The 27,621-nt window shown below is 40.2% G+C and overlaps 1 protein-coding gene across 1 annotated transcript in view; it reads left to right on the top strand.

The window, feature by feature from the left end:
- Positions 1-27,621, top strand: part of Etv1 (ETS variant transcription factor 1) — a 92,319-nt gene that overhangs the window by 5,209 nt on the left and 59,489 nt on the right. The window contains exon 5 of the mRNA XM_038336442.1: positions 8,065-8,118. Within this exon, the coding sequence (XP_038192370.1) occupies positions 8,065-8,118 (54 nt within the window). The remainder of the gene's footprint in view (positions 1-8,064; positions 8,119-27,621) is intronic.

The following is a 27,621-nucleotide window of genomic DNA, read 5'->3' as shown; positions in this document are numbered from 1 at the left end:
CTAGACCACTTAATGTGTTGCTCGTTTTGTTCATTTCTGTTATAATAGACAAGCAGAAATGAATGGATTGCTAAACTGGCAAGCTATGAATTTAACCTTTTTCTTAGTGCTCTATAGTCAAGAAAATGACTATAGGATTTTGAGGCAGTTTGATCTTTTAAAAAGATATCATTGACAATTTATCAAGTTTCTCCTGTGAGCTAGAATCCCTCTAGGAAGTATAACAGGTCTCTAATGATCTTTTCAGATCTGAGAATCAAGTTTGCTACAAAGTGTCACATGATAGTCACATTAGAAAAAAGAAAATCCTCAAAATCCCTAAATAGAAATGATGCCTCTTGGAATTTTAAATGTTTTTCTATAAATTTTTTATAAATTACATCAAGTACAGCATGTTGATTAGTCATGAGTAAATTATTGTGGGTTATGAAATAGGTTTGATCTCCAAAAGGCAGTTGAGTTAGATAAGGCAGAACTCTTGGGGGGGGGGTAATCATAGAGTTCCTGTATTCAATCTGCTAAAGTCCCCCCTGAGCACACATGATTGCACTCTTCCCTACAGCCTTATCCACACACACAGATGTAAAACATGTCTGTTGAATGCAACTTCACATTAGAAGCACTTTCCAAGCAATAATGCTGCAATTTAAAGGCTTATAACAAACATGCCACAATATAAAGTCATCTCATTCTGAAGAGAAGTTTAAAGCTAATGTTTTCAGTGACTACAGTACCAGGTGAAAGGAAGAGTCTATGTTTATTTTAAATGTTACCATAGCAGTTTTATACTGATCGTCACTGTGGACAATTCTTTATTGATCCTCAGTCCTTTGAATTAGATTGCTACTGACAGGCAATTGGAATTATTTGATCCCTTGAAATAACTAGTTCAAATGTCACTCCTATCAGCGTTGTAGCAACTTTTTGTTCTTAACTTGTTTCAAAAGCTATATATAGTAAGTGCTGCTCCAAAGTTCTTATTTTGGGGGGACAGAAATAAAAAAGGGTAAGAAATGAAGTCAAGAAAGCATTGCGTTTTTCTAAAAGTGCTCTATCAACATTTACCTACTAGTACAGCTTATAGGACAAGAATTTATTTCCGTATACATCTCGTGTGAAACATGACAACTTTTGTCCTATGTTGTTGTGGTCTGGGTGTCTTGACGCTCTCTGTTGTCCTATGTTGTTGTGGTCTGGGTGTCTTGACGCTCTCTGTGATGAATGAGCTTGAGGAGAAAGTCACTAATGGTGATTGGCCACCACCAGGGTAAAAAGGTTTTCTGTGACAGTGAAGTCAAATTTCAGGACGCAGCCACAGCTACACCTTAGAGGTTTATCACCAAGAACAATGTTCTACACCAAACTTCATTATTATTATCATATCAATAAGGAGACTGCCTTTTGGTTTTATGAAATTGTCAAATAATGGCCATGTTGGCCTAGAAATAGAGATGTTACTACATTTTTCTCAGTTTGCTTCTGGTACACAATTCATGTCCAAATTATGTTTTGATGATACTGATTGGGAATATGAGCTGCTGTTGTTCTCCACAGTGACCTCACCTCCGGTATACACAGTGCTCTTGGGGCACTCATTGTGATTGCTCAAGCACTCTACTTTAAAAAGAAAATAGAACATGTGTTGGCACTGGATGTGCTCATACTTCTTTTTCTTATTGGTACACTTTTTTATAACTGCAGTACTTTATATGGTTATATAAAATAAGGTCTGATGGTTCAGCATTAAGAATGTCCAGAGAGGTCCTTAGAATTAGATGGGAGATGATTCGTGTGTGTGTGTGTGTGTGTGTGTGTGTGTGTGTGGTGTACTGGAGTAGTGGCTGCTACCATCCCATTTTTGTTGTATCAGATGTGAAAGGGCCCGCCTTTGGAGTAAAGGTAGTAGGTAGAACACATCTATCTTACTTTTAAATGCAAGTGTAACTCAGCTGTGATCTACTTCCAAAAGAAGAGATATTATGTTTAAATAGAAAAAGTGGATGTGGTGGAGCAGAGAGTAGTTTTCTCAGCATGCCGACAAGTAAAATGCTGCTGAACTTTTGCAGTCGAGTTACAGAGAATGTGTAATCTCTTGCATGTTGCAGTGCAACTTTATATCTTTGATTTGTGCACAACTTTGTAATTAAAAATAATAAGAATAATGATAGAGCCAGGCCTCTCTAGAAGCAGAGGGAGAAAAATCTGGCCGCAGACGGCTGCTGCCGGCTCTGGGCTTCCCTTTTAAGTTTTCAAGTCACTGCAGGTCAGTTTAGTTAGAAACCGAAGCTGACTTGAGACCTTCCTGTTTTCTGCTTTTCCTGCATACACAAAGAGTGTGTCCAGCATTAAAGGCCTTCTGTCTAGGGAAGTCCCCTCCCCTTTCTACTTAAATATGTTTATATTTCTGCACTAATTAATGCTTTTACTTTGCAATCATTTTAATGTTAAAACCGGATGCGGTATAAAACTAGGCTTAGTGAGCTCATGATTATTTTGTTCCATGGACTGAAGTCTCATTTTAGGATTAGAAGGAGTACCACAGTGCAAATGTTGATTTTCCTGTTTTACTTGAAATAAAATTTAGATTTCCTCAGGTAAAGAATGATCCCTGTGCTACAAACCTCAGCAATAATATGTTACATTTTTATGACTCAAAACTTGAGTGATAGACAAGCGAAAAAGGCCATCTGTTTATTTTATAACTAGTATTATTTTGCTGCTGGGAATCTAACTTAGGGATTCTCACAAGCTCAGCCTGTGCTCTGTCACTTTAGGCAGACGCTACCCCATTTTGTGGCCCTTCCTTCTCCCCATCCCCCTCCTCTGTTCTCCTCTCCTCTCCTCTCCTTTTTCTTTCTTCCTTCTTTCGTCACCTTTCCTTATTTTCCACTTCCTTTCTTAAATTCTGTACCTCCGTGGCTTTGGGACAAAGTTCTCTGTAAAATATGACGGATTAAATATGCATTTGTACATCTTGCTTTGCTTTCTCCTTCTCCCGCTCCCACCTCCTCTCTCTATGTCATTTATTTTCATGTGTTTCTTAGTGGGTTTGTTTGAGACAGAGCAATAAAACTGGCGTGTTTACCCCGCGAGTTCGGCTTACTTGCCTTAGTTCTCTGGAAGGGTGTGACACCAAGAGATTGCGGTTGGGCCACATGGCTCGTGCTGGACTGTGTTTTTGTGAATGGAGGCAGAAATCCAGTTCTGCCTGCTTGTCTTGAGGAAATGCTGAGGAGATCAGCTGTCTCATTCACGGGTAGAAAGAATGAGTCATACATCTTCCGCCTTGTTTGGCTCCAGGTCATTGTTACAGTGGATAGAACTGGTTTTAATTAAATATTAACCCCTTTAATACTTGACATTTGTTTCATTTGTAGTTTTCCCACTCCCTCCGCCCCCCTTTGCTTAAAAAAAAAAAAAACTCATCAGACAGCTGTTTGTAAGAATAAGAGGGTTTTTTTCTTGCCTGCAGCTAAATTTGAAAAATATTTTAAATGTTCATCACTTCTTAAGTAATGAATATTGTTTTATTTAAAAGCTGGAAACCAGCATAAAGCCAAAGCAAGCTGTATTTAAAGCTACCCTTTCCCAAGGCACTGATGTTTAGGAACCGATACTAAAGTTTAAAAATGGGCATTGATTCTGTGACATTTTGGTTGCTCTGAATGCTTTTATGAATTTTTTCCCCACAATGCTGCTATTTCCTAGCAGGGAAGAGTATTAAAGCAGCCTTGGATAGGACACTAGATAAAGCCAGAAGTGGAGAGAGTGGCTGTTAGCCCTTTAAAGCAAAGATTCGGAGACTCAGTTGCAACTGGTCTATTAATGTGCAATGAACTGATTCCGCTATTACCAGTCAAATCTACACACTCAGTGTTCATGCCAGCCTTTTCCTGGTCTTTGGTATATATTTTCTCTCCTCCTCCATTCCTTTTTTCCTTCCTCTTTCAATACATTGTGTAGAGAAACAATTTTATTCCCCAAAGATAATCACTTGAAGCATATTTTAGAGTAGACAGTAATGTAATAAAAAAAATTAAAATTAGGTTGACTTATATTGTTAATTTTCAAATTGGGGGGGGGTGGTGGTATGGCTTGCAACAATGTTTCCGGCAGCTGTACTCGGCTCCTTCATAGGATTTTTGTGAATTAAGGAAGAAAACGCATGTTACAAGTGTGATGAGACTGTGTCGTAATTTCTTTCCCAAATGCAAGTTGTGTTTTTGGTTAAATGCTTTCCTTTTACTCCAACTTGAAGTTAGGGGTAGGCTTAAGCCTTTGTCTATTTAAATAGCGTGCTGCCTTGTTCAGCCTATTCAGCTTCTTAAGAGTAGCTTCTGCGAAAATGTGAGTCATATGTTTTTTGTTAAAATTCTGTAATATGTTCAAGCATAAGTGTGAAGTACTTATTCAGTATGTTAAGGAGTTAGAACAGAAATAGCATCCTCCATCCATACTCTTTTTACAAATTGTTAGTTTGGAGCTATTTTCTCTGTACTTGTAAGGTCTACCTTCTAGATTCTTCGGCCCCTTAAGTATTTGCCCCACCTCCACACACAGGCCAACATCCAGTGCATGCCACATCCCCAGTGGAGCCTTGGATGCTGTTCCTTGTATCATGTGTTCTATGAAGATGCAGGTCTGTCTTATGAAACTAAGGGAAAGGTCTGGTCAAGCATATCCGTGCAAGCGTATTAAGTCGCAAATAACTCACTACCTGTTTTCAGCCATTCCTATAAACAAGCATTACATCTTCATTAGATTATTGCAAATGATACTTTATTTTATTTTATTTTATTTTATTTGTCACCTTTGTGCCACAACACTGGAATGAAGGGTGACTTTAAATAAAAGATTATTTCATGGGTATGAATACTTTGACTGCAAGTATGTCTGTGCGCCATGTGTGCACCTAGTTCCCATGGAGAGCAGATCCCCTGGAACTGGAACTGCAGATAGTATGAGCCACCATTTTGGCTGCTATGTGCTGGCGATTGAACCTGGGTCCTCTGAAAGAGCAGAAAGTGGTCTTAACTACTGAGCCATCTCTGCAGTCCCAAGTGCTGCCTTTAAAACAGCATATTTATACCTCAATTGTTTTATCTGTTTAGCTTTTTTGTTTTTGGTTACCCTGTGTAGCCCAGGATTTCCTGGAACTCACTCTGTAGACCAACATGCCCGCAAGCTCAGAAATCAACCTGCCATTGTCTCTCAGGTGCTAGGAGTAAAGGCCACACCTGGCCAGTATCTGTTTAGAGGGAAAAGTAAAATATGCATGTGCTTTTTAGAAGTCCAGGATTTAATTATTTGTTACATTAAATATGTATTAGAGCATTTTAAATTATTTTAGATCTAAAAACACATTATAAAGTACATTTCTTCATGTGTGATTCATCAGTCGGAGCAGAAAATCAAAAACTATGTTGTCAATAGCAAAAATACATTGTCAAAAGCTAAGAGAATGCGAACTCATCCCCACTTTTCCTGCCTCCAGTCGTTTTTTTTTCTTTCTCTGAGACAGGGTTTTTCTGTGTAGCTCTGGCTGTCTTGGAGTCCGCTATGTAGACCAGGCTGATCTCAAATTCCCAAAGATCTGCCTGCCTCTGCCTCCCGAGTGCTGGAGTCAGAGTTGTGCACCCTACCCACCCATCGTGTCCAGTTATGTTTGTTAGATGTAAAATTGCAAAAACACTGAGCTGGCCGCAATAATGCTCCTAAGTGTATTTGTGTGTGCCTTTTAGGAAGCAGGTGGTAGACAGTTGTAAAGGAAAACATATCCAACTATCTGGGATTGTGCTTAGACTACTTGATTTATTGGTTTTAAGAATTCCCTTATTATTGCATTAAGTTTCAATGAAGGAGGCTGTGGGTAGCATTTAAGGAAATTAAATAACTTACCTATAAGTGGCAAGTTATGGGTCTGTGAGGTGAAATTTGTCGGCCTTGAAAGTAGTTAAACCCAGTATCAAACACTGGTGGAATAAGAAAACAAACTTGCTTCTCGTACAAGCTGATCAAATTGGTACCAGTTATGACCTAGAATTACTACTGGTTAATCTTCTCTCTTTGGTAGTAGTGAGTGGTCTGTCTTCCATAAATTATTGGTATGAAGGAAAATCATTAGAGAACAACTCTGTGATAAATACATTTTAATCCCAGGCAAGACTGTCCTGGGATAGTTATATTCTTGACTAAGGTAATGTATGCTTTACTCACGAAAATGTTTCCATTTGCAAAGATAAACACAGAAAAGAAAAGCCCACTGAGGCTGTCTTTTTTTTTCTTTTTCTTCTTCTTCTTCTTCTTCTTATTATTATTATTATTATTAAAAATTTCCACCTCCTCCCCACCTCCCATTTCCTTCCCCTTCCCCCCACTCCCCTCCCCCCTCTCCAGTCCAAGGAGCAGTCAGGGTTCCCTGCCCTGCTGAAGTCCAAGGTCCTCCCCTCTCCATCCAGGTCCAGGAAGGTGCGCATCTAAACAGACTAGGCTTGTCTTCTGTTTTTATATGGAATTATATCATGAAATTCTTCTTCTTTTTTTTGATATGGATTTTTTTCTTAATTCACTCATCAGCATGAACCATTTTTTGGGGGGCGGGGGTTTCAAGACAGGGTTTCCCTGTAGTTTCTAGAGCCTGTCCTGGATCTAGCTCTTGTAGACCAGGCTGGCCTCGAACTCAGAGATCCGCCTACCTCTGCCTGCCGAGTGCTGGGATTAAAGGCGTGCACCACCACCGCCCGGCAGCATGAACCATTTTAACGGGGAGTGATTGGTATTGTTATTGTTGGTGTTGGTGTTGTTGATATTTGATTTTTGAGACAGTGTCCCAGCTTGCAGCCTCGACTAGCCTGGAGCTCCCTGTGTGCCTCATGCTAGCCTCAGCCTTCCAAATGCAGGAATTACATGCCTGGCTCAGGCCGATAATTTCAATTAACATTCCCCACACAGAATAAGTTCATTCAAAAGAAATCTGATTGACATCTGCTTTAATGAGACTTGATCGGATAAAATTTTACAGTATTATACAATATTAGTAAGGTAATTCTAGCTAATGAGATCACAATGAAAGTTAATAAGGATGACGACAGTTTATTATATGCTCACCGAGTTACAAGTAGCCTGATGTATGTTTTGTGTGTTTGTTTACACAAAAGGTATGCATATCTGTTTGTGTTTGAAAACTGAGTAATACCCAGCGAGACTGAGTAGGGTTATTTCGATGTCCACATCAAAGGTAATAAACATTTCAAGGTGAAAGGATGGACTTAGCTTCAGCTGGAGCCAAATGCTTTACAGCCTCCCAGTGAGTCGTCCTCCTCTAACAAAGCCGGAAGTCAGTCAACCTGACAAATGGTGAAACTTTTTCCTCGGTGCTGACTAGCATGGCCAGGAAAATATTTTGCATGAGAAGATGACATTTGTTTTATTGTTTATTTTTATTAAGAATACAATTATTGTTAAGATAGATTGCTTTGTTGCACGTAGCATGAGTCAATGGTGTTTCTTTCATTCTTAAAGCTGTATGGCTTGCTTTGAATAAACTTAGGACAAATGTTTTCAATTATGGTAGTCTTATTTGCAGGAGACAGCATTTACCCGAAGAAGTCATTTCAAAAAAATGTAGGGGATTTGTGTGATAGCTACACATTGCGTAAAAAAAGAAAAATCCTTGTAGTTCACCGTGAGGTCTTAAGCACCAGCAGTGGGTGAACAGGCATGCCTTTAGCACAGCTTCTGCAAGATGCATCCTTGCAGGACGTAGGAACCCTGTACCTTTTATTCGCCATCTCTTTAATCTCCATCTGGCAGGTGGAATTCAGAGGGATCCCACCTGCTACTGCGCTATTTCTGACACACTCATGTTTTGTTTTCCAGTTCCATCAATGGACCTCTTCATTTCCTTTCCTAGGCTGTCAAGTCTGTTTTACAGGAGGTTATTGGCAAATAATCACAGGACTGAGCTCCCTCAAAATAGGCCTTGCTTGTCACGTCTGACTTGACATTCCTTATGCCTTGGCAGTTCCTCTCTTAATTTTCAAATCTTTCTCTTTTCTTCTTCAGCTCAGGTACCTGACAATGACGAGCAGTCTGTGCCAGACTATCAGGCTGAAAGCGGTAAGTACGGCATGCCTCATCTCTCCGTTTGTGCCAGACTCTTAGGCTGAAAGTGGTAAGTACAGCATGCCCCATCTCTCACGTTTCCCTACGTCTGTCCTGTCTCTTTCATTCATTCTCCTTGGTTGGTTTCAACTTCTAGAGCCTGTCTTCGCCATGCCAGTGCTGTATTTGGCTTCTAGTCGTGAGGTGTTTTGGTTTGTCAGGTCGTGACATCAGCAGAATCTGTGCACGAGCTGGACAAAGCTTCCAGAGGTGGGCGAGGAAAGCTGAAGTGTTGAAATGCTGGCCCCGTACTCCATACTTAGTACATTTCCTTGGAGAGGAAACAGGGTGTGTTGTGCGAATGTGCAATTGTTTACTTCAGTTTTGCCAAAGACTTCACAAGGAAGTGTCCGGAGGCTGACGGGAGGCAGAGTGAAAACCCACGTGAAATTAGTTATCCCATAACTTGTAAAAAGATCTTGGCTCGGACATGTGTTGGTTAATTGTATTACTCTATGTTCCTACACTTTATCCCGCTTTGATTTAATTCTTAGCCTGAAGTTTTCAGCTTCTAGGTTGTAGCAGCACCAATGGAAGTAGCCATTGGCTTCTTGCAGCATCGCTTTGCTTTTGGGTTCCTACCCCGGAGCCTTGCTCCAGGGCCCTTCAGAACGCAGGAAGAGTGATTCATGGATGCCTGCCCTCCCTTAATTGCAGAGTGAGCATTTTGCCTGCACAAACATACTTGCCCCAGGGTTTACTGCTGATATTTATACTCTGCAATTCTAGCGTTAACCGAAGCTACTGACCGGTGAAGTAAATCCGAAGAAGAAACATAGTTACTCCTCATCCCCCAGGGACATGTTTCAGTCTAGCTGGTGGATTCATGTCTCCAAGGAGAGCCTTGGATCTTGTATTCTAGAAGCTGTTTTCTCATTATACATACATGTATACATACATGAGAAAGCTTAGTTTATATATTAGTCACAGCAAGAAATCAACAGTGGTAATAATAAGCTAGAACAATCCTAACAAAGCTCTATCATTAAGGCTGTTTAAGATGAATTCTTTCTTGAACTTTCCTTTGAATACCTGGCCTGTGGCAGGCCACAGTCAACTACGTTTGTAGAAAGTGAAAGAGACTCTCAACGACGCTGCAGTCTGAAACATGTCTGGTGCATTCTCTTTCCTCTAAGTGCTGTTTGAAGCACTAACCTGTTTTGTGCGTTCAGACTGTTGATCGTATCAGATGAGTGGACGTGGACAGGGACAAGAGCTTCTTACCAGCGTGCACCTCATGAAACCCATGCTGTAGACCTTGGTCTCCCACACACCTATGTTACCTTAACTAACAGATGTTTGTTGCAGATGTCTGTTTTCAGTGTCTGTTATCCTTAACTTCCCAGGCATAGAGGGTAGCTAGAACTTTCTCAAGAATCAAAGCCACCTAAGAGGTCAAAAGAAGAAAAGGTGTAAGAACGTGCCCTCCAGATGGGGGTTGGGCCCTGATGGCTGGCAGAATTTGCACCAGTTTCTTCGTATGTGAAATGACTCAGCGAAGTTTCATCCACCAGATGACAAATTTCACTTGTAGGAAAAAATAATTCAAATTCTTCATAGTATAGCTTTGATGTTTAAAAGCCTTGTAGTAAAATGTACCTAAAACAAATTCTATCATTTTAAATTATCTTACATATAGTTTTCAATGGCATTAAGGACTTTCTGATTGCCAGACCATCATCAAAGCATTCAGAGTTGCCAATTAGGCCGGAAACCCTATACTCACAAAGCAACAGCCTCTGTCTCCCCAGCCCTGCAAACATTGTTCGGTCTCCTTCATTTTGATCAAAGAAGAGAGCATGATGTGCTGTTTGGTTTCTGGGTACAAGTATTCCACGTATCTCTGAAACATAGTCCTGAGATTTCAACTAGAGACCTTCAGAACTTCCAGAAGGACGGTGACTCAGGGCCAGAGCTATGCGAGGCCCACACTTACTGATCAAAGCATGGGAAGGGAAGAGTCATATCCACTCTTTCCTTTCCTGTGAAGGTACTTCATTTTTTTTTTTGCACTACAAGCTCAGCCTGTCCTCTTAGAGAATGAATGGAGCCTTGTTGAGTCTTTTCACATCCGACTACGTTGGCGAGACCTCTGGTACTAGGTATTACTGCTCTGGCTGTCAGGGTAGCAAACAACACTCCATGGTGATTTTTACTTCTCTTCTTATTCACTATCTTTATCAACTTTTCTGCTCCAGTGTTTCACCCCCCAGCCCAGACTCTTGAGTCACAGCAGTGTGACCCTACTTCTCTGTTTCCCCCACTCTGATTCCCCTTCTGACTCCACCAACTGTCCGTCTATTAAGCTGATGATATGTGGTTAACGGGACCACAGAAATGAAGTTTTGCTTTCAGTTAAATTTGATTCCTATCATGGGAGACTCACGCGAGTGATGGTTATTTTCTGACCAGCAGGGCTCTGAGCAGCCATACCCACCGTGCTGTTATTTCCGTCTTTGGTCTCTTCTCTGCTGTCTCCTCCATCTTCTTCCCTAACGTCCCCATCCCACAAGGGATCCTCTGGAGGATACCTCTGGAATCTCCCAGCACCCTCCACTGTGTGATGGAGTAAAAGAGCATTTAGAGTTTCAGCCTGAAACTTTTATCGAGAATTCACATCAAAAAGACCAATATTTTTCCAGATCGACAGTTGTTTCGTTTTTCTTTATATTTTTGTGGTGGGTCTTATAAATTTCCAAGCTGGCCTCAAACTCATCATCATAGATGATCACAAATGATCTCAAACTTCTCATTTTTCCTTCACCTCCCAAATGCTGGGATTACAGGCATGCACCAATGTGCCTGGTGGAAGCAAATTCCGTCTCTTAGGTTCTGCTGTCCTTCTGAATGAAGACCTTGCTGACCCAGCTGGAAATCCCCGATTTACACTGTCTCTTCAGCTCTTTGCAAAAGCCTGCACTTACTGAGTTGTTCATTCTGCCTCTCAGAAGCATCTCAAATTTCTGACCTGTTCCATCCCTGTCCCATTCTGTTCCTGCCTCCTCAGGCTGCTGGTTTTGAGGTTGGTTTTCTTGCCTGTGATCCTTTCTCCTTCCAGTCTGCCTTTTGCATCCACACAGTTTTCTGGCCTTATTAATTTTCTCCTTGCTTCTCTTGCTGGACAAAGTCCTTATGCTTGAGCTGTGCAGAAAATTGTTCTGTAACCCAGGCCTTAACCTTCTCTTCAACTCAACTGTTTGACTTTTATGCCTCTGGTACTCCGTCCCTTCCAGCTGTTTCTATACCTTAGTCTTTTTCACTTTTCAATTCTTCAAGCATGGCACACTTTTTATTGCTTTAAAAGATTTTACTGTGACCTTTTGGCAGTCTTATTCCACACTCGGTTCAGACTACATCTTGTTCGTCTTTCTTGGCTTTTTCTTGCTGCCCCATCTTACAGAGTTACCCTTACAGCATCGTATTTATATTATCTATTGTATTAGAGAATTATAGATTTCTTTTCTTTCTTTCTTTTCTTTTTCTTTTTCTTTCTTTCTTTTTTTTTGAGACATTGTCTCTCTAGTCAGCCTGTACTGGCTGGAAACTCAGTATGTAGACCAGACTATTTTCAGACTCAAGAGAGTGTGCATCTATCTTCTTTGCCGTCCTTGTGCTGGCAGGAAAGGGGTGAATCCTCATACCTGGCCCAGAGACTGTGACTGTATCAAGAGTGAGGGTCACACCACATTCAACACACTGGCCTGTTACAGATGCACCGGAAGTAAGACAGTAATCCTAATCATCGTAATGTCATTTTCACCACCGAGTATTGACAAGTTAACGAGACCTTGAGACTTATAAGTGAAATATCTTTCTTTATATAAAAAAGCATAAACAAAGGGTAAGCATAATTCTAAAATGGTCTCATAAAACTCGTTTAAGGCATAGCTTGTTTCAAGTTTTATCTGCCTTACCAAACTATTCAGGTGATGCTGCCCTGCTACTTTCACTTGGTACTGTTGTAAGGAGGTCGCTGGTTTGTTTCCCCGACTGCTCAGGCCCGAAATAATCACAGGGAAGGCATATTATTTGTGATACTGTCTGGGAAAAAGCTTGAGCGTATTTCTGGGTACTCGTTTCCTAAACTAGCTCATCTATACCAATCTGTGTATCGTCAAGTGGCTGTGGCTTACCGGGTAAAGATTTCCAATGGGGGCTCCATGGCTTCTCTCTAACTCCTCCTTCTTTCTCCCAGCATTCAGTTTAGTTTCTCCCTTTCCTGTATTTCCTGTGCAGGCCCAAGACAGTTCCTTTATTAACCAGTGGTATTCACACAAAAGAGGGGACTCCTACGTCATAGTACTAAGGAGAGAATAAAAGAAAGATTTGAAGAAAGTGGTAGAGTGTTTGGGCTGGGAGTGAAGGAAGGCTTTCTTCATGAAGCAGCTCTCAGAATCTAGACTGGAGAGGTAAGGTGGTTTCTGAAGGGCTTTTTGTCTGGGGATGCTTAGTAGGACAGAAGGATTTTGCTGTTAGGGAAAGGAAGAAACTGTTCTCCCCAAATGCGGCCAATCATTTCTACATTTCCCCAAGAAAATACATAGATAATTGTATTTCCTTACAGACTGCCACGAAACAAGGCATTTCCATATATCTTTATTGCTACAGTCCTTTGGTAAAGCAAAATTAGCGAAGTTAACAGCAAAACTTCTTTCAACACTTTAGTCAAACTCAGAGAACCTATGGATCTCTGCCGTACTTAAGGGCATTTCAAAACTGAACAGACATAAAACTATAACACCTGGGAATTTATAAAATAGTTTCTTAACATTTCTCTTTTCTTTCATTTTTATTTTCTTTATTGGTTTTTCGATGAGACAAGGTTTTCCCTAGCTGTCCCGGAACTCACTTTGTAGACCAGACTGGCCTTGAACTCACAGAAATCTGTCTGAATCTGCTTCCCAAATTCTAGGATTAAAGGCATGTGCCACCACTGCCCAGCCAACATTTCTTATTTTTATTGAAAAACTATTTGAATTAAAAATCTGGAATGCAATGTTATACTATTGCTGGCTAATTTTTGAGAATTTCTAAATTTTGAATCAAGGCTAGGCAAAATAAAACAAATAACGGCAAATAACTTTTAATTCATTCATTCCAAGAAACAAATGGTTTGTACACATTGTTTGTCTTGTGCCTATACATTTTCATAACTTAGACATATTGTAGAAACAATCACTTTATGATATATTGTAACTTTAGTGAGGAACTAACAGAGTATCTCTTTAGAAAAGGGACTTCAAAGGTCATTTTAACATGGGAATGTATGGTTGGCAAGATGTCTCAGTGTATGAAGACACTTGCTACCTGGTCTGATGTCCTGAATTCTATTCTCAGGATACTCACAGTGGAAGGAGAGAACTGACTTCTAAAAGGACCTCCACACGCACGCACACATGTGCACACACAGAGAGAGAGAGAGAGAGAGAGAGAGAGAGAGAGAGAGAGAGAGAGAGAGAGAGAGAGAGAGAGAGAGAGAGAGAGGAGAGAGAGAGGAGAGAAAGGGAGAGAAAATATCATGGGCGGTGGCACAGTACAGCTTCAACTCCAGTACTCGGGAGGCAGAGGCAGGCGGATCTCTGTGAGTTCAAGGCTAGCCTGGTCTACAAAGCAAGTTCCAGGAGTAAAATGGTAAATGAACTGAATTTTATATATATATATATATATATATATATATATATATATATATGGATTTAAAATTTTATCAATCATTTATCAATTAACGTTTTAAATGCAGTCATATCACAATAGTCTTAAAATCCCTCCTTAATTTTGTTCTTCCTACAGCTATACATTATCTTCATAGCTATCTTTTTTCTTTAGGCTGTTTAGTCACTTTGGTCTTTCTCTGTAGGAATCCCCAGGATGGTCAATGTCCATGGGCATGTTCTGAGTTCAGGATGTTTTCAGGAGCCCTGCAGCATTCCCAGCAGGGCACACCTTGGAGCTCTACCCTGTCTTTCCCTCAAAGGGACAGTGGACTGCAAAGCAGTTAGAATGACGGCCTTGGAGGAATAACCTCACGTGTTTACTAAGCTGATTATTTCCAAACGCTTCACTTTATCTGACACGCATAATACAGTACTAGTGGAGCATCTATTATTAGTCAAGACAAGCCAGTGTGTAGGGAATGGGTCTTTTAAAAGCAGTTACTACGTGTTGGTGCCTTTGAGTCAATAAAAGCCAGAATGAAATTCTCTTAAGTTTTATTTTTGTTCTGTTTGTTTTGTTTTTTTTAATTAGGAACAACACCTACATGGAATATTTGGGCAGTTGAGGAGGTACACTTAAAAGTTCCTGTAAGAAATCTGATTCTTGTCCGGTCTTTTCTTGAAGGGCAGATACTGGGGACTAGCCAGGGCCTTGCATAAGCTGAGCTCACACTTTTTCACAGACCTGTGTTGTATGCCCTGTAGATCTATTTTGTAAAGGTTCTATGCAGGCTTTCACTACCTAAGTTATTTTGGAAAACTCTACTTGTGGTTTGTACTGACTTTTTCTTAACTTTTCACCTTTCTAGTAAGCTACATCTTCCGGCACCTGTTTCTTTCTAGTACAGTGTGAGACCTTGTTGAAAGCTTGGTTCTCAGTGTTAGTCTTAACACCTTCTCCCTAGACTAAATCTGGGGATTTGATTGGCCAAGAGGACTTTGTAGTCTTCTTTCTCTTCTTTTGGTCAGAGAGAGGGAGCATTCCCAGAGCAGTTCCATTGCTACCATTGTAGACCATGAGTTTGTTAGTATGCTGTTGGTGTTTCCTCTCCTTTCTTTCTAACCCCGCTTCTTTCCCCTTTCTCTACCCCATTCCTTTCTCAAAATGTTATTGTTGGGAAGGGACAGCATCTCATTATGTAGCTCTGCCTGAGCTAGAACTTTCTGTGTAGACCAGCAGAGTTTTGAACTCAATGAGATCTTACCATCTTTGCCTTTCTCAAATTTTTGAGGCAACATTAAGCATACTGCCCTAGTAAGACTCATTTTCATAGACTTGTCTTTCTTCACATGAGACTCCACGTCTGAGGTCGGAATCCCAGCCTTCTGGAGAAGTCTGCCTCCTCTTTATCTATGGTTTGTTGCTGTTCGTTGGTTATTGCCATTGCTTCCTTTTTTCTTTTTCATAGTTCAAATGTTTTACTAAGGCAATAGGCAAAATATACACAGTGTTGGGCATACATAAAACCATTCTCTGCCCTATAGTTCCTTATCTCAAGTCCTTTCTAGAGATAAACATGCATCTCTCCCCTTTCTAGCTGTCTCAAATTGCTGATTATAAGCAGATATTGCCTTCTCCACTTAACCACATTTGATCATAGTTCTCATTTTCTTTTTAAAATTTTATGTCTAGTGTTTTACCTGCATGTCTGTCTGTGCACCCATGTGTGTGCCTGTTGTGGTCAAAAGAGGGCATTGGATCGCCTGGGATTGGAGTTACAGATGATTGTGAGAAGCCATGTGGGTGCTGGGAATTGAACCTGGGTCCTTTGGAAAACCAGGGAGTGCTTTTAACTCTCTAGACATTGTTTCAGCTCCCAACTCCCTTTTATACTTTCCTGTTTTGATGGAGGGGTGTTTTATGTTGGTTTATAGTTTTGAGATGGCATAGTTTGCTGTGGTAGGGAAGGTAGGATGGATGGAGCAGGGAGCTGCTGATCCTTTCTGAGCACATCGAGAACTAGAGAAGAATGCTGACCCTCATCTAGGTCCATCTCTTCCCTTTCTTTTTTTTTTTCAAATTCTTTTTTAAGAGTTTGAGACAGGATCTTATGTAGCCCATGCTGGACTCAAACTTGCTATGTAGTCAAAGAAGACCTTAAAATCATAAACCCCCACCTCTACCTTCCCACTGCTAGGATTAGAGACATTAACTACCATGGGCAATTGTAGATTTCATCTCTCACTTTTGATGATACAGACAAAGAGGTGTTTTGGCTAAATTTTAACGATTTTATCTTGTAGAAGCTAGAAAATCAAAAATCCTAGAAGTAGGCTTCAGAATCTCTAAGGGTTGTTAGGTGATTCCCATGTATGCCTACCCTGCCATTTGCTTATTCAGAGTAAAGACAGCAGCGGCAGTCTCTGAAGAGCTGATGGTACCTGATTCTAGATTGTGTGTGTATCTAGACATTATTATCCAAAAACATGACCAGTTTCTAACAATATTATCTAAATGTAGCATCCTTTTATTACTTAAGCATATAAGGGAGGTACAAAATGAAGTCTGTTTAAAATGGTTTTCTTGTTTGTTTGTTTGTTTGTAGTCGGAGACTGCTAGTTCGTTACCCAAAATAATCACACAGCAACTATGGTAACTGCAACACTGCTTGACCAATGACTCTACCATATTTCTAACTAGCTCTTACATCTTGAATTAACCCATTTCTATTATTCTGTGTATCACCACAAGGCTGTGCTTTGCCAGGTTAAAGTTCCAGCGTCTATCTCCTTCATCAGCTACATGGCATCTCCCTGACCCTGCCTTATTTCTCCCAGCTTTCAGTTTTTCTACCTAGCTCTCTATTCTGCCCTGCTATAGGCCAAAGCGGCTTTATCCATTAACCAATACAAGCAATGCATATACAGAAGAACATCCCACATCAGCTTTTCAAGACAGGGTTTCTCTGAACTAGGCTGGCCTTGAACTCACAGAGATCCTCCTACCTAACAGGTTTCTCTCTTGAAATCTTTGCTACAGTTAATATTTACTTTCCAATCCCAAAGCCTATTTTCTAATTTTGCTTTGAGTCTTGAGAGTCATTGCTGATCGAGTACAGAACCATGAGTAGTTGAACAGTGAGCACTCTGTATTGCTTAGAGAGGAGCAAGGCATTGCCGTCTCCACCCGGATGCGAGCTTTTCTAGCCAGGATTCTCATCCATAAAAGTTCTGTCAGCTGTCTGTGTAGGTGTGTCCTGCATCTGTCTCTACAGACAGCCCACCTGGCACATGTGGAAGAAGGCAGAGATCTTAGTTTAGTACTTGATGGTTTCACAAGAACTGCGTTTTCTAATCAAGGTAGAAACCCAATGACAGATCTCCAGACAGAGCATTGTGATGCTGGCGCCTTATCTCCTCCACTCTCGGAACCTAAGCTAGGCTGGGCCGAGTACTTAGATGGCGGGAAAGTCTAACACAAACTCTGCCTTGCTAGCATTTTTGTTTTAAGTGATATCGAAATTCACAGAGTCCAAGCGTAGAAATAAAAGTCAGCTACCTACCTTGAGCACGTCACTCCAACTTGGTTTAACGGCGGGATGGGATAGAGCTGGCTTAGGCACAGGCCACGTTCTCTTCCTGTCAGTTTTTCCATGCTAAAGGACAAGAGAAAGGCTAACACCTAAATATGGAGAAATGCAAGCCTGAATTTAAAGGTAGACTTTAGGGGAAAAATAGATATGTGATTACTATAGGAAAAGAAATTACTACAAAGGGCTATGTATTTATAACTAGAAAATTTCTGTAGCCTTGGTTTTAATGCATTCTCTCTAGACTTCAGCAAAAAACATTTGATTTTTTTTATCAGTGTCTTCTTACTAGGGTAGGTAAATCAGACATAATCCCAAGGGAACAGCCGAAAAGCAAAGCAAGACTATTAGCCTAACAGCCCTAAGGTTTGCTATACCAATATAGCTAAAGGTTGAAAGTGCTTATTTCAAGCCAAGGGGTTAGCTTTGTCTTTCCCAGTGCTCTGTTCCTTCAGCTTGCCCTGATGCAGCAGCAGCCCTGGAAACTTACTTCTAAAACATGTTCAAAAGAAGTGTGGTAACAAGTGCTTTCCATGCTTCCTGCCTACAATTAGTAACGCATTACTTTAAGATGAGTGAGCTGTGCCCTCTTTGGTTGAAGTCCACTCAGTATTAAATAGCCAGGTTGTTATGCACTAACTGGACTTACTAAGGATGTGGAGGGAGAGGGTGGAAACTGACAGCAGTCCTTGCCCCAGAGTTTCATCGTGTACACACAGTATCCTCTGCAGTCCTATTCACTGTTTGGTCCAGGATATGACAGTTATTAGTATTTGTAAACATACATAATCATGAAATCAGATATCGTGGACACATTTTTGCAGTTTCGTGCACGTGCTGTTTCTTAAGGAGTTTTATGTCTGCATTTCTGGCCCTTGCTTCCATTAGACCCATGGCTCATTACTTGCTTTTGTCTGTTATTGAGGTTTTTTTTTTTTTAAACTGAGACTTTGTGCTGTGTCTCATGAAGTTAGAATGTTAGTTTAATATTGTCGCTTTTTAAAATATAACAAGCTTTACTCCTGCAAGTATGATTTGCATTTGGCAATAGCAGGGGGTACTATTAGTTATTGATATAATTACTCGTAAAATATTGTAAATGACTAAAGAAAACCTCCTGTTTGTCTGGTGAAATTTTTAACAGAAATAAATGCTCAGGTGAAATGGTTTTGAGTACAAGCTTTCAAATACTCTTTTATTTTATTGATACCAAATCTCCCTCTGTAGTCCTGGTTGTCTCGGAGCTCGCTGGGTAGATCTGGAAGTCACATAGATCCACCTGCCTCTGCTTCCCAAGAGCTAACATTAGAGGCGTTAATAAAGGATGTGATAAAGGGATTAATGCCACCATGCCTTGCTCAACTATCATTTAAAAACTGGTTTAACAAAAACCCCTTTTATGCTGTAGATGGCACATCAGGCCGTTTAAACAACATGGATTTCACAGCTGCCACAGTTATACTTTTCAACTGTGGCACAAATGATTTTGAATCCTGTATAAATATTTATATTTTTATAAATATTATTTTATAAACATAAGCATTATATCTATATATTTATATTTGACATTGTTATCTTCCTGAAGTTTGAGCTTGGCGTCTTATGCATGCTAGCAAACAGTCCCCTCTGAACTTCAGAGCAGAATCTGTGCCTGTATTTCTCTTAGTAATATCGAGATGATTACGTTCTTACAAGAGCAGTCTGTGTTCATAGTCTGTCGTCCTGCGACTTTACAATAGGAATAATACATTTTAATAGTGAAACAATTCTCAAATTTCTTGTTAGAATGCCGTGTAGCCGGTCTGACTTTGAATTTGATATGTAGCTGAGGATGACCTTGAAACTGAGGATAGTCTTGTCACGTTCATCTCCCAAATGCTAGTTCTGGGATTAAAGTCAAACTGGATAAATATGTCAGTTTAGTCTTCTTGAGAGAATTGGGAATGCTTCGGAACATGCAACAAGAACAACTGAGCGCAGGCCTCACCACCCTGTTAACGTTACTTGTATTGTATGCCTGTACAGTCAATACAGAAGTACAATCAGTTTATAAGACTGCAAACTTAGTTATGCAGCAAACATGATTGGAAGCCCTATTCCATGCCTGGTATGTGGTAAGCAACCAGACAAAAGATCTCAGCAATCAGCACGTCCAATCTTGCTGTACCTTGTAGACAAACGTGGATCTGACCAAGTCCCGTTTGTCTTAAGTCCTGTGAGGGGAACTGCCTATCTGTGCACAATCATTATTATATATTTGAATTTGGTTCTATTACTATATGCAGAAAATAGTGGCTAAGTCTTGTCCCTTCAATTTTACATTTATTTCCACAAGGTATACCTTGCAGATGGGTGTACTCACTGGGTCTCCCAGCCAACAGCTCAGTGTTTGTAATCCTACCTCTCTTTGTCTCACACCAGTCATTATCCTGTGGGCTTTTAAAGATTATACGCTGTAGTTTGTTGTTTATGGCTTTTTGTTTGGGGGTAGTTTTGTTCTGCAGTGATGGACATCAGACTGAGACCTTGTGCATGCTGTATGCTTGGCAAATGTTTTCCCCGTGAGCTACACCCCAGCTCTCTGTTTAAATGTTAATTATTGCCATGTACAGAATTCTCTTCTCTGTGCTTTGAGACCATAATTGTTTTTCTTTTGATCCACTTCAGATAGCACTTATTCATTAATGTCTTAGACTTAGTAGCTCCTGTGTGTCGATGTGGGTTCGTCTACTCCCTGATTCAATACCTCTCTTTCAATTGGCTTTCAATGGGTCATGTCCCATTCATCTTTGTCTGAATCACACGCGGTAGGTCTTCCCTGGGTATCGAGTGATTGAATGACTAACGTCTTGGGTAGGTAGAATTATTTTTTAAAACCTTCACGCATAGGTGGTTTTGTCAGAAAGCTAATGTAAACATCTGCTTTGTTTCAGTTTCCTTTGAGGAATTACGGAGACTGCAAGCATGCAGCATCAGAACTAGACCTAGTTATCAAATTGGAGCCCTCTAGTAAATATTAATTTATACTTCTATTTTTAAATATGTTTCTGAGTGATCTCTATCTAGTACAATACTGAGAAACTATTTGCCGTTGTTCTTGTTTTATTGAAAGAGAAATTCAGAGAATATAATATAACCAAAGGAGTAAAGCATGAGATGCATGATGTCATGCAGTTTGGCTCTTGGCTCCCAGTTGCTTAGTTTGTGGTAATCTTCCTTCTTGGACAACCTGTCCTTAGACCACCTACAAACATCAAAATTATTTCTACCTTGAGAAAAAAGAAAACAAAACAAAGGCTGTGAAAATTGATCAATGGTAGCGTAAGATGCATGTATCTTTGAGTTCTGGCAAAACACACACACACACACACACACAACAAGTCATTTATGATTAATAAAGATTGTTTATATAGGGCACTGATACTTTTGAAAATTCTCATTAAGGTCTGAAGAATTAAAAGAGACTTAGGTAAGGCAAAGCAAATCTTCTAGCAAGTGATGGGCTCTGGAAATATTGACTGGGAAACTCATTTGGTTGAATTGTGCACAAGCTCCAGCTATCATCAGGGGAGGTGTGCTCAGCTTTCACTGTACTGAAGATTTGTTTTCTTGTTTATTTAAATGCAAAGGATGTTTATGAAGGCCCTGTGCATTTGTCTGCTCCTAATGCAGAGGTATTTGTTTTTGGAACTCAGGAGACCTGGGTGGGCCATGGATGTATCGGCCACAGCAGCAGAGGCATTAAGCAGGAGTGTTAGAGGACACAGGGTTGTGATTCTAACTATTGTGGAAGCTGAGGCAGGAGGACCACAAGTTCAAGACTACTCTGTGTTTATGTTTTGGCAAGACCCTGAATCAGAAGTAAACAAGCAAGACTCCAACACAGGAAGTGAGAGAGAGAGAGAAGGCAGGGAGAGAGACCAGCAAGCCTATGACAGCAGATGAGTTCCTAGTATGCAGTCAATCCATTTTCACTGGAGCCCAGAGCTTTGGTTCAAAATGATACTGCAAGTGAATGACACCCACTTTGTAAAGTTAAAAAAGAAGTACTGAAACCCAAAAGTGTTCTTGGGTTTTCTCTGGTTTTACAAGAAGATTGTATGCAGGGAAAATAGAAAATTAAAAAAAAAAACCCTGCAATCCAAAATAAAAAAAAATATAAAACTTTTTAAAATCAAAATTGTCTGTTTGTAATATTAGAATATGATAGTGTACATTTGCTTGTTTAAAATTTATTTTTATATTCTTTTGCCTTATGAACACAAAAATAGAATAAATGAAAAAGATGAATCAATGCAGTTTATGCTATGCTCAACTTTTTTCATCACTTCAATTCTATATCTATCTATATATTATATATAAAACATATAGACATATACGTAATTCTTATTTTACTGTTATTTAGATGGTTTACATTAGCTGCCATCAAGGATCTATAAAGCTGTAGATAAACTTGGATTAGAAGCATGCATCCCCTTTTCTCCACTTTTTGCACTGAACTTTTCGACACTGACGTTTAGTGTTGAAGCTTAAGAAGCTGTTTTGAGAATTTCCTCTAGCTGTAGACTTGCTAGCAAAAGTTCTGTCAAACACTATCAAGACTGTAGGGCTCCCTTACAATGGCCCCTTCCTAGAAGATGTATGAGGAGCACTGAAGTCAGCAGGGTTCGCTGTTCTTTTCAAACAGTGGTCCTGTTGTGACGTGAACTTTTATCTCTGGTAGAGGTTGTTTTCCTCTGTCTTCATGGACACAGCAGCCTCTCTATGTTGATTTCATTTGACTACTTTCTATTCGTTGGCACGGGGCCAGAGCGTCAGGTGATGCAGTTGTCCCAGGTCTACTCAGAAAGCCAAGGAACTGGAGAACATGGCTGTGTTTTTCTGGATGTTTCTGCCAGCCTCAGATGTCTTTTGCGGTGCTTTCTTTCAGGATAGTCAGACAGTGTTTTCCTTTCCAAAAGCTCTGCTTTCACTCACTGTTGTATTGCAGATTAAAGGATGGTGCATTAGAAGGTTATCAGTTAATCAATAAGCTTCAGTCATGCCATTCTGTGATGAAGGTATCCACTGATCAAAGTGCAAATTTAGGCCCTGGGCTTTTAAATGGCAATTTCAGAAAGTTAAGAGAGAACGCTTGTGGGACATATAGGCCTATCCCAGTCTTTATGCATAGAAGTTGGCCTGAATTTATGCATGTGTATAACATATACAAACCTGTATATAAATGCCTCTACCTGTATGCTACATAAAATTATACGTTTGTTAATTATTAATCATCACCAACTCTTTGAATGTATAAGTGTGTGTGCATGTGTGTGTGTCTGTGTGTGTTTGCAGAGCAAGAGGAGGAAGAAAAATGGGAGGAGGAAGGGGAAAGGAGAGATAGAGAGAGAGGAAGACGCAAAACCTTCACATACATACAGGAGCACAACAATATTGTTTGTATTTAATTGTAGTATTGTAATATCTTCTAAGCCTACAGCGATCACAAAATTTGAAGATATGCTTTTGCTCACGAAAATTAGATCATTAAGTGAACGTGGATTTTAACAAACTTTATCATCTTTGCTTTGACCATATTCACTTTATCCTTTTAATTCCATCTGTACTGTGGCTTTTGTGTAAAGAGAATCAACTTAAGCCAATGTCCCTTCACGGTGCCAGGAGTTGAGCTAGGTGCTAGGAACTAAATACTGTACTAGTAGTTAACACTGATCTTTGGCATCTCCTTGGAATCGTCGACCATTTTCCCATTTCACACCTGATTTTCTTAGCAGCATGACCTTGGTAGGTAGGCATACCTTTCAAGACTCACACAAGTTCAATGGCTCTCAGAGTTTCATGGGTATATGTATGACATCATCAAGACGCACCTTGTAGCATTTTCTGTTCTGTTCTTTGCAGCAAATTGCTAGAATGACATTCACTGAGCTGTTACTGTTTAAGGGAGTGGGTTCTATGTAAGCATTTTTGACACATGCACGTGTGTATGTATACATTAACATGCTCATAAAATGCAGTAAAGGAAATGGAAAACAAAATATGCATTTTCTTATTTATAGGATTCATCTAATTTGTCCCGAATGGACAAAACAATGCATAGACAGAAAGCAAGGGTGGAGTGGGCAGCATCCTAAGTTCCTTATTAACCTATGGAAATGTCAGTCCTTGTGCTTTGACTTGGAGAAATGTGGTTAAGTCCTGTGTATACATGACTTCAGCTTCAGGAATCCTGAATGTTTGCTTAACAAAATAATGATGCTCCCAAAGGAAATTTTAACATTTTAGTTTGGGCACTGTTTATCTTTGGGCAATGTATAATGACGACAAAATGTTTGCTAATATCTGCTGAAATTAATTGAATGCCTCATTTGTTATCATATTTTATCTGATACTGCTTTAAAAAAACCCCTTTCTGCTACATGTAGTGACGATGCTGCAGATTTTTACTGGGGCTATGTACTATAATCGTTACGGTTTTCACCCGAGGATCCGAATGCAGTGTCCTGTACCTGCAAAACTAAGTTCAAATCGCTCTGTTTGACTAGATATGTGACCTGATGTGAGCAGGTTAAGATCATGGTGACTTAATTATCCCATGCGTACAAAGGACTAGATACTAACTACCATATGGTGTTTGGCCTAGGTATAACATGAGAATGTTATATGATGTTGTATTTGCAAAAACTGTCTCAAGCTTACTATTCACATTATTAAGTGAGTTCGTTGAGATCCACTTACCACTTTGCGTCATATAATTTGCTTGTTTGCTGGGCCATGTGCTCGGCACTTGCACGTACAACTCCTAACCTTTGGGTCACACACATACACATACTGTAAAATGGTGGCCAGAACAGGGACCCTTTCAGTTGATCACACCAAGTACCTCAGGGGACAGTCACAGGGACCCTGAGAGGAAACTCAGAAATACTGTTTCAAGCCTGTTGACACACAGATCCTGGGACTGCGTGAATAGAAAGTTCAGGTAGACTGTTCGGATTCTTGTAATACAGACACCGTTATAAGCTCTGCTAGCATCTTATGCATCAGGTTATGAACCTTGGTTGATCAAGAACATGCTAATTTGTGAGTCTAGTAAAATTGCCCACATCTTCAGTATTTTTGTTGCTTTTGAAGTTGATGTATTCATTGAGGGGAAAAAGTGTGATTTTTCAATTAAAATGTAACCTTTCCAATGCAATGTATAATAATTATAGTATTCACTCAGCCTGAAGAAAAAAAAATTTACCAGTTAAATAGTAATAATCAGGATGAGAACTATACCAGAAGGGTGGTAATTCTATAGTTATCTCTATTTAAATAATGAAATTCCCACAGGACCTTTGCTGTTGGTGCTATTCCATTGGGGTGGCTGGAACTCCACTTTACATGCAGGCTCCACGAAACCCTCTTTAAGCAATTGGCTGCTGACATTGTGGGTGGCCAAAGATCACCCATGCAAGATAGATACTTTCTAGCTGCGAAAGAGGCACTGTGCTCCAACAGGACTAGAGGAGTTTGACCAAAATTGTCAGTGAGGGTTCTTAACTGTCAGGAACGCCAATCACAGAAAGGCCACTTAGACTGGCATTCTAACTGTTAGTTGACACCACCATGCTGAACATATTTAGGAGTAGATGCTAGGTTTCCTTCCCACTGAATGGAAGGCTAGCATTCGAGGACTATTTAGCATTGAAGGAAGATCTTGAAACACCTTCCAGCTTAGAAGGCAACACTAAAGCTGTCAGTACTGCATGCACACACCCTGCACACCTGGCAGTACTGCATGCACACACCCTGCACACCTGGCAGTACTGCATGCACACACCCTGCTCACCTGGCAGTATAGCATTCACATACCTAGCACACCTGTCAATACAGCATGCACACCTTGCACACCTGGAAGTACTGCATGCACACACTCTTCACACCTGGCAGTAAAGCATGCACACACCTGCACACCTGGCTATACAGCATGCACAAACCCTGCACATCTGTCAGTACAGCTTACATCTGGACTTGCCACTTTTTTTTTCCAGTTTTCTAAATAAACGTTGAAGGGAGTTGGTTGGCTATAATGTGTGAAGGAGCTGTATTTTGTCAAGATTTTAACACCTAGTCTGGAAAAACTCAGCAGCTCTGTGCAAATTTGATGATATCAGTATCCCAGAGAAGCTTATAAGATAAGTGAATAGGAATGAAACACCAATAGTATAGTTGGAAAAAAAAAATGAGCCGGGCGGTGGTGGCGCACGCCTTTAATCCCAGCACTCAGGAGGCAGAGGCAGGCGGATCTCTGTGAGTTCGAGGCCAGCCTGGTCTACAAGAGCTAGTTCCAGGGTAGGCTCTAAAAAAAGCTGCAGAGAAACCCTGTCTTGAAAAGAACCAAAAAAGAAAAAAGAAAAAAAAAAAGAAAAAAATGTGAGGTGACTGTATTTGATTCATGTAGCAATCAAAGACAAGGTTTAGTGATGTCATTCCTGATACACATGTAAGAAGCATGTATTCCTAGGTTGTTGCAGTTCTCATTAGAGAGCAGTCCCGCTGTCCGTGAAGGGGAACAAGCACTACAGGTCTAACAAGTACATTCCAAATTTATGGAAGCCTGTACTTGTCCTCTGATTTGTGCAGCAGTGTTTTCTGAGCACAGTGTTATAAGTGTTTTCTTTCCTAAATTCACGGTTGCCAAATGAATAGCAACAACAACAACCATTTTGTTTCCTTAAGAGCTCACCATTTTAAAGCTAATTTTAAGTCATTGTATTTTAGAAGGTTTTGGTTTTACTTGTATGATTAGAATGTCAAGATAATGGCTATTTATTTACTAGTTCTTATGTAAAAAATTGATTCTTGCCTTCAGAAAGAATTCTGAGAAGCTTGGAGAAAGAAGGGAGGCGTGTTCAAAATATTTAAATAATGGTAAGGTATGATAAGTTCAGAGAGCTGTGAAGTCCTGCACGTCAGGCTCAATTTCCCATCTACTACTTTCTCTTTTTGTCTGTGTGTATGTGTACATGTGTGGGTGTACCTTGACTCACAAATGGAGTTTAGAGGGCGTCAGTTTTTGTCTCTGTTATGTTGGTTATAAAGACTGAACTCAGTTTTTCAGACATGGGAGCAAGCTAAGCCTTCGTATCAATCTCCTTCCATTAACTATAACCTTGGCAAGTCACTAACTACTCCATTGCTTCCATTTCTGTATCTTCCAAAGGGTTAGGATAGCAAAGATAGAATGATGATAATTTTGTCCAAAGCATTTATTATTAGCATAATCTCTATGATATTCACAATAAAACCCAAGGACAGATTGCTGGCGTACACCCTAAATTCTCTACTTGCTTGATTTTTGTTTCTCCTTGTCAAGATAAGTTGGAGTAATTGAAAAAAGCTGCATGAAGAAATTGAAGCATGCTCTTCAACTACAAACCAGGCTTATAGACAATTAAAGATGACATGAACCTAGAAATTTCTCAACATTATGTCCGTGCTTTGCAGGACCCTAACAGTTCTTGCCTAGGGTTCACGGGGTGCCGCAACTTCTTCTAAGCAAACTATATCTTAAGACATCTGATTTTTCACGACAACCTAATTTAGTAGAAACTACCATGTCCTTTTGTATTTTATGTTTTATCGAGGGATAAAATTATGTTCCAGAGAATTTAAGTATGGGCTCGCTATGACCAACTACAGATAGAGTTCCTCAAGAATTGCTTGTAACCAGTGCCCATCAGGTGGAGCTGTGCCAAAACTGAGGGGTTTTTTTCCTCACTTTTTTATTAAAAATTTCCATCTCCTCCCCTCCCCCTCCCCTCCCCTCCCTTCCACCCACACCCCCACTCCCTCCCTCTCCAGGCCAAAGAGCCATCAGGGTTCCCTTCACTATGTTAAGTCCAAGGTCCTCCCAACTCCCCCTAAGTCCAGGAAGGTGAGCAACCAAACTGACAAGGCTCACAGTGAGCCCGTCCATGCCGTAGAGTCCAAGCCAGGACTGAGTTTTTTTTTTTTAAGTAATCAGTTTGGGCAGAGTGGTAGTGACAAAAGTGGACCAAAGTAGCTAAATAGCGGCAGACTTCTCTGGGCAAAGAATTTCCCAAATATTTGTGTTGGCCACTCATTTTGTTAATGAAGGGTAGGTCTGCGGGGTGGATGAAGCCCAGGTGTTAATGCTGCTGATCGGCAAGTGCACTTGTTGCATTTCAGAGAGATTCGGTCCAGTG

Source organism: Arvicola amphibius, chromosome 7 (assembly GCF_903992535.2).
Source record: "Arvicola amphibius chromosome 7, mArvAmp1.2, whole genome shotgun sequence".
NCBI lineage: Eukaryota > Metazoa > Chordata > Mammalia > Rodentia > Cricetidae > Arvicola > Arvicola amphibius.
The sequence above is the reverse complement of the archived record's forward strand: the minus strand, read 5'-3'. Positions and strand labels throughout refer to the sequence as shown.